At 41.7% G+C, this 16,410-nt stretch overlaps 1 protein-coding gene across 5 annotated transcripts in view; it reads right to left on the bottom strand.

The window, feature by feature from the left end:
• The window catches only part of SIRAL1 (SIR2 antiphage like 1), a 39,074-nt gene extending 23,114 nt beyond the window's left edge, over window positions 1–15,960 (bottom strand). For 3 of the 5 annotated variants that reach the window (XM_089537801.1, XM_089537800.1, XM_089537798.1), the window contains exons 1-7: window positions 15,896–15,960; window positions 14,742–14,856; window positions 11,125–11,208; window positions 8,048–8,300; window positions 4,460–4,687; window positions 4,096–4,224; window positions 618–903 (exon numbers count right to left, since the gene is read on the bottom strand). In XM_089537801.1, the coding sequence (XP_089393927.1) occupies window positions 618–903; window positions 4,096–4,224; window positions 4,460–4,687; window positions 8,048–8,300; window positions 11,125–11,201 (973 nt within the window). In that variant the 5' untranslated portion in view covers window positions 11,202–11,208; window positions 14,742–14,856; window positions 15,896–15,960. Of the gene's footprint in view, window positions 1–617; window positions 904–4,095; window positions 4,225–4,459; window positions 4,688–8,047; window positions 8,301–11,124; window positions 11,209–14,741; window positions 14,857–15,192; window positions 15,242–15,895 lie in introns of those variants that run through there. The other 2 variants (XM_089537799.1, XM_089537803.1) reach the window with 2 other exon arrangements.
• Between the last annotated feature and the right edge of the window lie 450 nt (window positions 15,961–16,410).

The following is a 16,410-nucleotide window of genomic DNA, read 5'->3' as shown; positions in this document are numbered from 1 at the left end:
CAGCACATGTTGTCATGCAATACAATCTCTTCTATACAGCTATTGAAGATGCAGGAGCTCTGGCTTATTCCACTGGGCAAGCCAAATACCAATCTCAACGCAAAGCCAATGAAGTCACTGAAGCTAAATAAGTGTTGCTCTGAACAGCATCTGCACCAACCATGAGATTATTAGAAGAAGGATGTGATGAAGCAAGTGTAGCAAACAAAATTCAAGACCAAAGGAAGTTATATTGCCTATAACTGCTCAATGTAGATGTCTTCTATTACAAGTACACTGTCACACACCTCCATTAAAATTTGGTAAGGCTGCCACTGTTCACGTATGCCAACTAAGGGATAGATATAAATGCTATATGAACATGCAGCAATCCCTGATCCAGCTAGACTCGCCTACTATCAAGATTAGAGAAACAGTATGTGCAATGGTTAGTGTGACTAGAAGATCCAGGTTCAAGACCCCCACTAAGCCATGAATCTAACTGATTTTGGGGGCAGTAACTCTCATTCTGACGTACTACACAGATAAATGGGGGGGGGGGGGGGACAGTCATGCATGCCACCTTGAGTTTACTGGAGTAAAGATGACGTATATGTAACTGTCGTCATTTCCCTTACCTGCATGACCACGGTTGGAGATCTCATTTGTCAGTCTCTCAAAATATTCTGGCAAGTCTGCATATTCATTCCCATAGGAGATCACTTTAATGCCTTTGTCCAGCATGTTTTCCCGGAGCTTCTTGAACTCGTCTACACCACCACCGCGCACCAGCATAAAATGCTCCAGGTCGGACTTGTGCTTCACAGCTTCAAGGAAGAGGGCTTGGAAAGTTGTATCATCCACAGTCCAACCACAACCCAGAAACAAGAATGATTTGGCTTCATACAATTTCTGGATCTCCCGCTTTTTAAAGAAAAATAAAAATAAAAGAGGAAAAGGGGGGAAACAGAAATGTTTCATTACTTCCACAGTTTGTGTATGTACATACCTGTATATGCATACATGCATCTGCTGGAACCAACACACATCTCTACTGGCATTAACCCTGCTTCATTTATGCATTAACAGCATGTTAAGGTTCAACTATTTAACAAAATGAAAGAACACACTCATAGTCACAATAAACAAGAACAGAATGCAAACATAGACATTTTCAATCCCACAGGTTTTGTATGTATACCAAGTCTGTGTGCGCATGATTTCTTCCTTTTTAAAAATAGGACAGAGTACCATTCTGTCTATAGTTTAGCAGTTCTTGACCTTCAGAAGACAATACTACAGACCAAGAGCAGGGGTTGGAATTATGTGGCCCTTCAGATGACATAGCCTCCAAAGCCAACAATGATTATTTTTCTTACATACTTTTATTTCCCTTTTGTTCCTCACATTAAGGCTTTAGCAGTGTCATTGTCCAAAAGGTGGAAGAGGCAACAGCTATTTTGGATCTGATCCTAACCAACAAGGATGACTTGGTTAATGGCGTGCAAGTGGTGGGATCTTTAGGGGGAAGTGACCATGTTCTCCTGGAGTTTGGTATACAATGGAAAGGAGAAGCCAGGCATAGTCAGACACGCATCCTAGACTTTAGAAGAGCGGATTTCAGTAAACTTAGAAAAGTATTGAGGGCGATTCCGTGGTCAGAAATACTAAAAATTAAGGGAGTTCAGGACGGATGGGACTTTCTCAAAAGGGAGATACTGAAGGCACAATTTCAAACAGTTCCAATGAGAAAGAAAAATGGGAGATGTCTCAAGAAACCAGGTTGGATGACTAAGGAACTTTAAACTGAGCTAAGTTTTAAATGGAACATGTATAAGAAATGGAAAAAGGGGGAAATCACAAAAAAGGAATTCAAAGAAATAGCAGGCATGTGTAGGGGTAAAGTCAGTAAAGCTAAAGCGCAGAATTAACTCAGGCTTGCTAGAGAAGGTTAAGAACAACAAAAAGGGCTTTTATGGATATGTCTGCACCAAAAGGAAAAAGGAGGAAATGGTAGGGCCACTGCGTGGAGAAGATGGCAAAATGCTAACAGAAGACAGAGAAAACGCAGAATTACTCAACACCTTCTTTGCCTCAGTCTTCTCAGAAAAGGAAAAGGGCCCACTGTACTTCCCATGATCTAGACATAAGACTGCTATTGTTGCAGACTAACATTGCACTGGCTTTTTAGTTGCCTCATCACACTGCCTACTCGTTCAGACTTCTTGATCCCTTTCGCATAATCGCTTAGGACATCAGTAAGCGGTATAGAAATGTACTTGCTATTGCTATTACAAGTACTGTTATCAAGCTCATGGCTGGTTCACATGCTGTGTCACTCATCTTATATCTGTGCATTTCAGTGCACTTGTAGAAAACATCTATATTGAGCAGTTATATGCAATATAATACAGGCACGACTTCCTTTGGTCTTGAATTCTGTTTGCTACACTTGCTTCATCACATCCTTCAGCTAATAATCTCATGGCTAGTCCAGATGCTGTGTCACTCATCCTATAGCAGTGCATTTCATTTTTTGTCATTTCTCCCTGTTGAAAATTATTTTCTTAGTTTTGGCCCAGCTCTCCAATCTGTTAAGGTCATTTAAATTCTGATCCTGTCCTCAGGGGTACTGGCTCTAATTTGGAGTCACTTGCAAATTTGATCAGCATGCGCAGCCTATTACAAGCCCACCTAACAGACGCACTGTCTAACCTTCATTTTACTAGCTTTTTGGCAAGGACATCATGGGTGAAATCAGACACAGTATTCTCTTCATCTATCAAGTTTGTAACTCCATAAAAAAAAGAAGGATAAGAGTCTGGCATGACTTGTTTTTGTTTCTGAGAATACCATTTTGACCTTTAGTGATCACAGCTTTTCTTTCCTAAGTGCTTTCAGACTATTGGTTCAAATATCTGTTCTAGAATCTTTCTTAATATTAATGCCAGGCTGTTTGAGTGGTAACTATTTGGCTCTTTGCCCCACCATGTTTTTGAAGACGGGGATAACATTTGCCCTCCTCCGTTCTGCTGGACCTCTCCTGTTTTCTGGGAAATCTTAAAGATTATTGACGGTGGTTCTGAGATTACTTCTGCTAGTTCTTTTGAAGTGAGTAGCCAGGTATTCCTGTGCTACCGCTTTACTTATTCTGTGCTGTATTTCCCCTACTGTATCATCTGCTCCCTTTTCCCCAGGTTGAACACCCTTCTCCTTTTCAGATTAGATTGAGTCAAAGGTGTTGAGCAATTCTGCCTTTTCTCTGTCCCCTTTTAGCACGTTGCCATCTTCTCCACACAGCTGCCCTATCATTTCCTCGTTCATCCTTTTGCTACGGACATAACAAAAATAATATTTATTGTTTTTAACCCTCTAGCAAGTCTGAGCTTGTTCTGCACTTCAGCTTTTCTGATTTCCTCCTCACATGTGCTGGCTATCCATTTCAATTCCTTTTTGGTAATTTCCACTTCTTTCCCATTTCTTTTACATGCCTCTTTTAAATCATAACTCAACTGAATGTTCTTTACACATCCATCCTCTTTTTTTCAGATACCTCCCAATTTTCCTCTTCATTAAGTGTTTGGAACTGTACATTCAATACTTGACTTGTCTGACAAGGTTTGGCTTCCCCTTTCCAGGAGAACATGGACACTCACAGCTAAGGATCCCACTGCTTTAACCACTGCTGACCTCTTCCACTTTCTTTGCCATGAAATTGTCCATAAGACAACTGAGGAATTTCTTATACCTTCTGTTCTTGGAATAGATTATACAACATTGATTTTTGTATCTCTATCTGGATATATAAACCAATGAGAAGGAAGAAGAAAAGGAGGTATATTGGGAATTGTACCTGAAGGTCATCTGGAGAGCAATGTGTTTCTTAACCTTGCCCTGGGAACTCTTCAAGCATTCAAAACATTCATAGCTTACTTTCATTTATGTCAAGGGTGGGGATCCGGAGACCCTCCAGATGTTGCCAAAGCATTACCCCCGTCCCCTTCGCCACTGGCCATGGTGAATGGGGCTGACTGGAGTTGCAGGGCCACACTTTATGCCTTGGTAAAACATCCCTTCAACAAAAGACAGACAGACACTGAAACCTTCAAGTCTCACCATGACCTCTGTGTTGCGTAGCACATTCTGATAGCCAGCTGGATGGAGAACGATGCCACTGGGATTTGTGTACACACCATGTATATGTAAGACGCTAAGCTTCCTCTTCTCCTGGGCCCACTCCAAGACCTGTTCATGATGGCAAAAGAAGCATTCACCGTCTCACTCCAAAGTATCACACATTCCCCCTTGGTTTCTATGGCCTATGTCATGAGTGGACAACTGTACCATGCACAAGGGCCAGATTTTGCCCCCACAATCCCTAGCAAGCTACAATAGTCTTTCAGTTATCTGAATGTGATGTCCCATTACTTCTGGTTTTGCTTTTGGACAGTATTTGAGGGTTCAAGAGAAACTACACTACCTTCTTCTCATCTGTTAGGTCAAGTGATTCAAGCTGTTTCCCTTGGTCTGCCGCATAAATTTCCAGCAGGTTGTCAAAGTTTGTGGTCAGTACAAGAGCACCCTTTTCCATCAAGTGAAGCACCGACTGAAGGAGCCGTTTCCCTGTGTCTTCCATTTTGGACTCCAGGTCATCAAAGACTTCATACAAGCAGTCTTTGAAAAAGGAAGAACGGACATTGCTTGTGCGCTGACAAGAAGAGCAAAACCAGACCAAGATCAGCAGCAATTTCACAACATTAAAAAAAAAAAAAAAGTTTCAGCAACAGATGACTTGAGAGAATTGTGGCAAACATAGTTGTCCTTATTGTTTGCAAAGGGTCAAGTGACACATGGCTTACAGGGAGGGGGAATGTGAGGATTTCCAAGTGTGCTCTCATCATGTCGCACCACTGGGAACACTGGCTAGGACTGACTGGGGTTGCAATCAAATATCTGCAGTAGGGCTAGAAATTTGCTTTCAGTTTTGAATGAAAACTCAGATCCTTTGGGATCTTCCAGACTCACGAGGGAGCTGAACTGTGAGTTTAGTAATACATTTGCATGCACAAGCTAGAGCACACCTTCCCTACGCATGCAGTAATGCACACACAGACTCAGCATTCAGTCCTTGAAGCCTCCTACAGTTCTTCTGTGGCTGGTGGCAGAGAGGCAAGTATTGGAGAAGCCTCAAGCTAAGTTCTCATAACCATTGGGGTCCCTTGAAGGCTTTCATTAACCATTTTGTGTCTAGCTACAGGGGAATAGCCAGATGTGTCCCCAATTCCACGCGACCCCCCATACACCCCCACCAACCACAGGATGATTGTAGAAGAATTGCAGCATTTCAATTGTGAGTCAGGGTCAGGGGATTTCTAGAGGATGGAATAGAAAGCCAACTTGCACAATGAAGAAAAAACATAGGAGACTTAAACCTGCCTATGTCTGTAACAGAATGTCATCCACAGCACTTAGATAAACTGCGCTTAATCAAAAACAATTTGCTTCAAACGCCAACCCCCTCACCCATGGAAAACTAGAGATAGAGTTGGGAGAGCACAATAGCCACCCAGTCCAGGAATACACAAGCACCCCGACAGATGACCCTACATGAGCTGGCTATGCATTTGAATTCTTCAGCTGAAAGTGCCTTAGAAAGCCATCCTCATTTCTTGAGACACCTGCCATTTTTCTTCATCACTGGTACTGTTTGGAATTGTGCCTTCAATATACCCCATTCTCTATTAGTATTCCTGGCCATGGGATCACTGCCAGTATTTCCCTAGGTTTACTGAAACCAGCCTTCTTAAATCTAGAATGCATGTCTGACTATGCTTGGCTTATAGCAATAGCAAGTATATTTCTATACCGCTTATCAGTGAACAAGCACTCCCTAAGGGTTTACAAGCTGTAAGCTCACTGACCCCAACAAGCCGACTACTCATTTTACTGACCTACGAAAGGATGGAATGCTGAGAGGCTTCCCCTTTCTGATGTATAACAAACTCCAGGAGAACAGGATCACTCCCACGTAAGGATCCTGTCACTTCCATCTTATTAACCAGATCATTGCTCTTGTTTGGGATCAGATCTAAAACAGTTAATCCCCAAGTTGCCTCTTCTACCTTCTGGATAATGAAATTGTCTGCAAGGCATGTGAGGAATTTGTTAGACTTTAAATTTTTGGCAGTGTTTCATCCAGTGTGTGGATGAAAAAAAAATACTATCTCATGAAACTGCAGACTCAGATGTGTGACAGGTGACAATGCTGAACTTCCTTTATTCCAACTGTTGAAGGATGGGACTTTCTTCATTCAAACTCAGATTCATGAGCACTTCTGGCTGGCAGACGAGAGAAGGCTATTTTGGATCAGAACTCGAAGTGTCTTGTTATTACTCAACATGTTCTGTTTACATCCTGTAAAAACAAGAAATCAAGTACAACTACACTGAGCTACATAATCTCAGTTGAAAGAAATTTTAAATTTAAAATAGAAAAATCAAGGGAAGTAATAGTGCCACTCTATTCTGCTCTGGTCAGGCCCCACCTGGAATACTGTGTCCAGTTCTGGGTAAAACAATTCAAAAAGGACATTGAGAAACTGGAGCCATGTGTTCAAAGCAGGGAGACTAAAATGGTGAAGGGTCTGGAAACCATGAAGCCCTATGAGGAAAGACTCAGGGAGATGGGGATCTTTAACCTGGAGAAGAGAAGGTTAAGAGGTGATGTGACAGCCCTGTTTAAATACTTGAAGGGATGCCATATTGAAGAGGGAGCAAGCTTGTTTTCTGCTGCTCCAGAGAATAGGACACAGAGCAATGTATTCAAATAAGAGAAAAAGAGATTCCACCAAAATGGTGAAGGGTCTGGAAACCATGCCCTATGAGGAACGACTTAAGGAGCTGGATATGTTTAGCCTTTAGAAGAGAAGGTTAAGAGGTTATATGATAGCCCTGTTTAAATACTTAAAGGGATGTCATATTCAGGAGGGCACAAGTTTGTTTTCTGTTGCTCCAGAAAATAGGACACAATGGAGCAATGGATGGAAGCTATAGGAAAAGAGATTCCAACTCAACATTAGAAGGACCCTCCTGAGAGTAAGGGCTGTCTGACATTGAAACACACTCCTTCCTCGGGGATTTTGGTGGCGTCTCCTTCCTTGGAGGACTTTAAATAGAGGCTGGATGGCCATCTGTCAGGGATGAAGCAAAGTCAGTGAGGAAACTGACAGGGAAAACAGATTGTAACAAGTGAAGAGCTGGATATAAAGTAACCACACGATTTGTCTTTTAACTGTGAAAAGATACGAATTTAAGGTCTGAATATAAATAAAGTTGTTATTCCTTTTGTTCACTGAAGAGTGGTTTGGTTTAATGTATAACCAAAAACATCATAAACATGCTACCAAAGATACTGAAGCACATAATAGATAAGGATACTGGGAGCCCATCACTTCTTAAGTGAGTGGATTAGGAAAGGAATTGGGTTCAGGAAAAAGAGGCCAAGGGTTAAAGGGATACTTCTGAGGAAAGAAAAGCCTCAGACTATATTTAAAAGATAGAAGAACCCCGTGGGCCTAGTGGCCAGAATGTGGTGGAGCCTCCTTCTTTGGAGGTATTTAAAAGTGGCTGGATGGCCATCTGTCAACGGGGATGCTTTGACTGAGAGTTCCTGCATGGCAGAAGAAGGGGTTTGTACTGGATCAGGGCCCTTTTGGGGGCCTCTTCCAACTCTATGATTCTATGATTCTAAGCTCCATTCTTGTGGGAAAAGACAATTCAGGCTGCATCAATAGAAGTGTAGACATTATAAATCAAAAGTGATCAAAGGAAGCTTTAGCAAGTCACTGCAGTCTGTGAGAAGGCATGGAGATGAAAAATGGTCCCTGCTCTCTCCAACCACATTTCCCTAACCCTGCCCTAAACTGTAGGTTATGTTTAAATCCAACACTTATATACTGTAGAAGCTTAGAAACATATACTGTCAGACTCAGCACTATAACCTCAACTGGATCTCTGCCCTAGAACATTTTACATGAGAAACCTTTCCTTCTATGTGCTGTCAACTCACTGGTGACAGTTTCTGGATAAGGTCATGAGCTACGTGGATGAGGTTCTTATCATCACAGAGACATTTTTGGAATTTCTTTCTCTCTTCATCTTCAAGGAGGTCAAAGTCAACAGCAGCATCTAGAAGGGCCTGGATTAGACCTTTCCAAGACTTCAAGGCTGGCACTTGAGGAGCGACTGCAGCACTTATGCCCGTCCCGATCACCAAGACCAGTTCCTGAGGCTTTTTGGTTTTCAGACTTGGCAACAGTTTCCTGCAACCAAAAAGGAGGAACAGTTAGAGAGAGAAGATGTGCCCACTAATTTAGAACAGTATGGAGAAATACTATACAGAATATAAACTTGAAGGCCCGTGTCCTCACTGTGTGCTTATACCCTTTCGAAAATACTCTTACTCTTTCGAAAATGACTACCGGGTACTTTTCAGCACTCTCAGCCACCCCCTTCTACTTTTCCATTAATGAGCATGCTACCACCCAGACCTTTCCTCAGATCTTCAGTCTTACCTTCATAGGAGTAGAAGGAATATTGAATTAGGTTAATCCTAATGAATAATGAACCGGGGATAAGCATGGTTGATACAAAGTGGAGGCATTTTAAAAAATAATACCATATTATAAGATGTTCAAAAAAGTATAGGATTCTCTCATGTTCACTCACTCACTTTCACACACATACAGACTCACTAGGGTTGCCAGGTTTTCAAAACAGTAATAAGGACACACAAGATGGGTTGGGAAAAGAATTGTGAGAACATGGCCTCTAATTAGAGTTACAAACTCTTGCAAGATCTCAGATCTCACAGAAACTCCCAATCCCTGAGAAATCCTGAAATATCACGCCAGCAGCCATCCTGGGGAAAGGATTTTACTCCTGCCAAGTGTGCTGCTCCACATGGAGTGGGAAGAGCCACACTCACAACAGAGCCCTCCCTCAGCAACGTGTGGTGTGTAACTTGGGGACTGTGCATTTGACTAATATTTGAAAATATAAGATTGTTGCTATCCTATTCAATGCTCATATGTGACAAGCTTTCTGGCCCTTCCATCAGAGATATTACAAAAAGGGACACCTGATAACCTTAACACTCACATTTTCACACACACTCCCATACAGATATACTATGCATATAATCATGATAGTATTTACTTTCTTTGCACAACATATATTAATGTCATTACTTGCCTGCCATGGTTTGAAAAGTTAACCTAGAAAAATATAGTTTTATTTGCAGCTTAGTTCTGACAACTGTTTCTGGTGTACCTCTCTAGCTACTAATTAAAGGTTTTCTGAATCTTACCACTGAAGCCTAGACTTCTGAACAAAGGGGTTACTGGACTTGACAATTATAGAATGCTATACAGTCGGCCCTTCTTATACACTGATTTTTTTATACACGGATTCAAGCATCCACGGTTTGAAAATGTTCAAAAAAAGTATAAATTTCAAATATCAAACCTTGATTTTCCATATTTTATAAGGGACATCACCTTGCTATGTCATTATATTTAATGGGACTAGAGCATCCACGGATCACACTGGAAGAGCCCCTCGCGTGCCCTGGAAGAACTAATGGGGTGTGTGCTGCTGTGCGCCATGGGCACAAGCCCCATTACTTCCAATGGGGCTCCAGCATACACTGATTTCCCCTTATGCGGTGGGATCCAGAACAGATCCTCGCGTAATGTGAGGGCCCACTGTATTGCTGTTGTTGCTGGTGGTGTTTCCTTCATCCCCAAACAACTCAAGTATCTCGTCCACCTCTCCATACATGCACCAAAACTTTATCCTCACAATGGCTCTGAGATAGGTTTCATAACTAATAACTAGAACTAAGCATGTTTCGGGGTCACAATGACCTGCAGAATGTAGAGGTTATGCATATGTAGGAGTCACACTGACCAGGGGACATGCGAAAACCTAGATAAAACTAAGATAAACACTGACGAGATTATTGATCTCCTAGTTGCCTGTCCTTGGCTCTTTGCATTTCACTTACAATGGAAGTAAAAGAGGCACTCAGTGACCATGCCATTTACCACACCATATGATGTTCCTATACGCCTTCCTTCCAATTAAAGGATTGTCTCAATGATCAATATATTGTCACTTCAGAGCTAAAGCCACCAGCCATTCCAGACCCTTTCTTCTATCCCCTGGAAAAGCCATTCAGGCCTTTATCGTACTGAATATAACACAACACATGCCTCAAAGGCATAAAATAGAGTATGACTATCTGCCCCAGCTCTAGCCACTTTGTTCACAAACCAGGGATACTTCTGTGAAACCCTCAGACATGGCATGAGCCATTCCAAGCCCCATGAACCCCCGTGGACTGTGCTGAACCCAGCAAAGCACTTTCCATGGCCCTCTCTTCAGGATCGATCATTATTGCCCACTTTAACCCCTGACTTTTCTCTATCCAATCTTCTGCACCTTTCTTTCCAATGACCTTGTATAATTCTTATGGCTATCTCAGTTCTTGTATGCCTGCATGAACATTTCAAATAAAATATCTTGTTTACAGAAACTGGAGCACTCTCCAATTACCAGTATACATTGGTGAAAAGATCCACACAGTTACCCTACTCTCACAGGCCTTCTTTGAGGTGTGTGTGTGTGTGTGTGTGTATGTGTGTGTATATATATATATATATATATATATATATATTAGATTGTAAGCCTGAGGGCAGGGAACCATCTATTATCCCCTATGCTGTAAGCCTCCTGGATTCCCAGTGATTGGGCGGCATATAAATATAAATAAAATAAATCCTATTATTATTATTATTATTATTAATTTCCCCAAATTCCAAGGAAACACTGGAATTGTCATTGGGGACACCCCAATATCCTCCACCTTCTAAGTCAGGTTATATTTATTTATTTTTAATTATTATTTTTAGGGACATATTCTGAAACTATTTCATTCTGTTTTTATATTTCAACTTGGTTAATTTTATTTCAGACATACCAGATACATGTCTTTTCATTTATACTTTTAAAAAATGTGTTGTGAATAGTGCAAAGAAAAAGAAAATATATAGATTGAAAGAAGGAAGATGAAATTATGTGTACCTAGGTTTTTTTGCAGGGGGAAATCCATCCTTGAACAACGTTTCTTCATCCAGATTCAGGTTCACATTAGAAGCCATCCAGTTTCTAGAGTGAAAGAAAGGCAAATGTCCAAGGTGAAACATGGCAGAATAATACACTCTCAGCAAAAGTAAATTTCCTGTTTATCATGGCAAGTTTGTAAGGAAGAACAATTATTGAAGCTCATTATCTCTCGCATCGACTCACTTATTCTACAATTAAACACGTTACTGCAAGGATTATCAAAGGGTTATCTTAAGGAAGTGTGAGGCCAGTTGCAAACTGAAAAATCCCTGTTTTAAACTCAATGAAGGCTACACAGTAAAACCAGGAAAAACAGCAGATGACTATAGAAAGGTGCTGTCAATGAGCAAGATTAACAAGAACGTCTGTTTCTTGTTTGCTAGGTAGTGGTCTATTAGTAGTCATTTAAGTCACCAAAGTAACTGAAACATTCCACTTGTGATCCAAATGTTGGATTCTTCAGTGCAGGAAGCCAGGAAAATTAAAATTACTTCTATTGATATTATTATTGTTGTATTTATTTATATTATCCTGCTTTTCCCCCGAGTTTGGGAATCAAAGCAGCTTACAACAGTTAAAATGTGATGAGTGATTTCAACGATCGTGATATTTGCTGGAAGTCAAACTCAGCAAAATCCTGAAGGTCTAGCAAATTCCTCACTTGCCTTGAAGACAATTTCATTTTCCAAAAGGTGGAAGAGGCAACAAGGGGGGGGGGCAGCTATTTTGGATCTGATCCTAACCAACAAGGATGACTTGGTTAATGAGGTGCAAGTGGTGGGATCCTTAGGTGGAAGTGAGCATGTTCTCCTGGAGTTTGTTATTTATTGGAAAGGAGAAGCCAAACATAGTCAGACATGCATCCTAGACTTTAGGAGAGCAAATTTCAGTAAACTTAGGCCCCACACAGACAGGCCAAAATAAAGCTGCTTCGGTCACTTTGGAGGTATGCTGTTTAAATAATACATGCATACTAAGAGCCAGGAAGCCGCACCAAAGCCACGATCCAGTCCTAAGGACTGGTGCACAGCTTTGGTGCAGCTTCTGGACTCTTAGGACACATGCATCATGTAAACAGCATACCTCCAAAGTGACCCGAAGCAGCTTTATTTTGGCCTGTCTATATAGGGCCCTAGAGAAGTATTGAGGATGATCCCATGGTCAGGAATACTAAAAGAGAAGGGAGTTCAGGACGGATGGGAGTTTCTCAAAAGGGAGACACTGAAGGCACAATTTCAAACAGTTCCAGTGAGAAAATGGGAGATGTCTCAAGAAACCAGGATGGATGACTAAGGAACTTTCAACTGAGCTAGGTTTGAAACAGAACATGTATAAGAAATGGAAAAAGGGGGAAATCACAAAAAAGGAATTCAAAGAAATAGCAGGCATGTGTAGGGTTAAAGTCAGAAAAGCTAAAGCGCAGAATGAACTCAGGCTTGCTAGAGAGGTTAAGAACAATAAAAAGGGCTTTTTTGGATATGTCTGCAGCAAAAGGAAGAAGGAAACGGTAGGGCCACTAAATGGAATAGGTGGATATAAATAAATATTTTAATTTTATTTTTTATATTATTTATTGTTTTATATGTATTTTCTAGAATGTACGCCATTGGCAGGTTTCATTTTTATCGATTTTATTGTGTGTATGTACAGGGCTGTGTAAATCTACAGCACTATATAAATAAAGTTTAATAATAATAATTCAATGTAACTAAGGAAATGTGATTTCTAGTTTTCTTTGTTCGAAATACAGTACTATGAAAACTTGGTTCATTTTAGAATCGTTGCCCCAGAAATTTGGATGTATTTCCTTCTGGAGACAACAGCTGCAGCTAAAAATAAAAAGGTGTCCTTTCCATTCGAGTTCCTGGTCTCCCTGCTGATTTCTGGTTAAAATTCTGGTTTTAAAATGATCTATAATCAATAATCTATAACAGAATTAAAATGTCTTTGTTTACTTATGCAAGGCTTACCTGCCATGCTTGTCTCATTTGCATATTAGTTTTGAATGAAAAGTTTGCTAAAACATGTTGAATTGCTCTTGTTTTCTGTGGGAACCTACACTTATTCTTTCTGTCTCTGGCACCAAAGTTTCTGTTGAAGATTTAATGAACACATCTGCTACATTAACTGAGGTGTACCTGTACTGTCAATTTGCTACTTGTAGTTGTAGCCTTCCCCCACTAACACCTCAGTTTCATAGGATCAGAGTCTTATTTGTCCTGTGACTCTGTTGCCCATACAGCTTAGGCCTATAAGAAGCTGAATATGCCCAAATTTGCTCTTCTTCATAGTGGTCCAAAGGACAAGATCCCCATCCTTCTTTGCAAGCTGCCACTTGGCAGACAGGCTATTATTGGCCAAGGATTACTGCTGATAAGATGCTCTTAATTCTGAAGTCAAGAAACTTAAGTCTCCCACTTGTTCATTAGAGGAGAATGGGCAGCTCTCCAAGAAAGCAGTGAATGGGAAGCAGATTGTGTGAGCATCAAGAGCCTCTCAGACAGGTCACTGGGCTGGCACCGCTGATTGCTTGGTGAAATGGGCAGGGGCAGACCAGCATCTTGTCTACAGTCTTTCAACAACAAATAAAGAAACAGAAGAAAGGAAGACTAAAGCTAGGCTGAGCATCTTTCTGGAAAATGCTTTCTCTATTCTTCTGCCCCAAGCCTTCCCTAACTGTAGTCATCTTGGAAGAGTGAGTTAGTGAAATTCCCCAGCTTGCTACAGTTAAAAGACCTTATAGAAAAGTTCTTCCACAGGGATTGTCCTTCCCTTCGGTTGATACGCAATGGCAACCTTCCCTGGGCCAGGGGAGTTTGCGCTGGGAACCTCTCGCCTTGATTTCTGCAACGCGCTCTATATGGGGCTACCCTTGTGCCAAGTTCAGAAGCTTCAATTGGTCCAAAATATGGCAGCCAGATTGGTTGTTGACAAATCCAGGCTTACCTGTCCTAAAAGATCATCACTGACTGCCAATTAGCTTCTGGGCACAGCATAAGGAGTTGGTTATTACCTTTGAAGCCCTACATGGCTTGAGCCCAGGATACTTGCGGATACTCAGAAGTTCATCTCAGAACTTCTGAGATGAATCTGTTAAAATCGCAAAAGACCAGATTGACAACAACCTCCCAGAGGTCTTTCTTTGCTGCCGCCCTGAAACTATGGAATGGCCTTCCGGAGAAGATCTGTCTTATTACCACCTTAGATGCCTTTAAGAAGGCAGTTAAGAGGGATCTCCTCCGGCGGGTCTTCCCACCTTGATCACTATGGTGAATCTTCCATCCATTTAGATGGCGTCTCCATTTGATTATAATTGATTAGAATTTTAATTGTGAATTTTATTAATTTAAGGTATTTGAGGGTTAGGGGATTATTAGCTATTATTATTTTATCGTATCATCTTTATTCTATTGTATTTTATCTCTGTTGTAATCACGCCTCAATCCCCAGGGAGAGGCAGGAAAATATAAATATATCATCATCATCATCATCATCATCATCATCATCATCATCATCTCCCATGAACATCCCTGCTTAGTAGAATGGGAACAACGGATCAGCTGAAATGTCCTTACAATTAATAGTTAGTCAGCAGACATGAGCTTCTCAATGATGGCAGCCAAGCTTTGGAACTTCCTTTCTGTCTCTTCAATACCGTCAAGTTAGTCTTATTCAAGTGAGAACTTGGAACTGAAGGAAATAAAGTTTTTAGTTATTGTTCTTCTTAATATTTTAATATGTTTTCTTTTACATTTTATAATTTTATTACAATACAGTTATATTTGGGGGGTTTGGGCTGCAATTCCGTAGCCTTGGAAGAGGGAGGAACATCCGCCTTCTTCTTTGTAGGCAGAGAGACCTCCCCCATCCTCTACGCTCAGTAATAGCAACAAAGAGGGTATTCTGGGCACACATCCAGGAAGGTTTGGGGTCTTCCATGCCCTAAATACACCCTCAGAATGGGTGAACCCATGTGCCAACCTTGGAGCTGGTGTATGTATTTTCCTTCGAGTGCAACCAGCCCACCTTCTGCCATGACAAGATGAGGTTGGCAGGGCTTGGGATTTGGCAAATGCTTCCACTATGGATGCTCCCTCCTCCCCTCTCCAATGTCAGTTGCTCTGGATATTTCAGGGAGATAAGAAGGACAGATATATTTTGATAATTCATAAATATCAGATGACTATCGCCTACGCAAAAGTCGCCTTTAAGTGTATTCCCTTCCACTGTTCGACAGTGGAACACACTCCAGCCAGACCTCCTTGGAGGTCTTTAAACGCTTTGACTGGGAGTTCCTGCATGGCAGAAGAAGGGGCTTGGACTGGATCAGCTCCCTTGTGGTCTCTTGCAACTGATGCTATGGCTCAGGCTTCTGGGAGCTGGAGTCCATAAAAAGGGCACCGTTAGGAGAGCAGTACCCTCCATGGTGACCCTCTAAAGCAGTGGTCCCCAAACTGTGCCCCTTTTAAGAGACTTTGGACTTCAGCTCCCGGCATCCCACGCTATTGGCCAACATGGCCGAGGCTTCTGGGGGTTGAAGTCCAAAATCTCTTAAAAGGGGCACAGTTTGGGGACCACTGGTTTGGGGCGCCACTGTACTTTGGCTGAGGAAAGGCTGGCCCCGCTCGCCTTCAGCTGCGCCTCCGGGATCCTCCTCCTCCTCCGAGGAGGCCTGACCCACCCGGCTGCCTCTTCTCCTTCCCAACCAGAGCGAAGCGGAAGGACTCACCTGGCAAAAGAAGGACGCAGGAGAGAAACAGCCGCAGGAAGCACTCCCCGCCTCCCCCCACTTCCGCCCGGGCATAGAAAGGTAGGGCTAGAGCGTCCCCTCACCACGTCATTTCCGGTCTCTACTCAGGCCTCTCTTTCTTCTCCCCTCTATGGTCTCAGGCTGTGTTTAGCCTTCAGGACTGGAGGGGAAGTAGAGCCGCCATCTTAGGCCTGGATCTAAGTTATAAAGAGGCCCTCAGCCTCAGGGCTGCTATGAGAGGCTTCTTCGTGATTATTAGGCGTCATTTACTACAATCAGCAGATCCAATATATCCAATAAACAATGTAAAGTGTAAAAACAACAGCTAAAAGGGATAAACAATACAGTAAAAACAACAATAAAATGATTTTTTATTGAAAAATTGAAGGTTTACACAACAATATATAAAAACAGTGGATTATTTACAAAATGCAATACAATAAAAAAAATTCCCCTGCTGCATAGATTCTGACAATGCAGTGTTTGGCTTTGTT

Source organism: Sceloporus occidentalis, unplaced genomic scaffold (genome assembly GCF_023333645.1).
Source record: "Sceloporus occidentalis isolate IW3139 unplaced genomic scaffold, rSceOcc1.0.p SCAF_9, whole genome shotgun sequence".
NCBI classification, from domain to species: Eukaryota; Metazoa; Chordata; class Lepidosauria; order Squamata; family Phrynosomatidae; genus Sceloporus; species Sceloporus occidentalis.
Note: the sequence above shows the minus strand (reverse complement) of the source record. Positions and strands in the feature narration are given on the sequence as shown.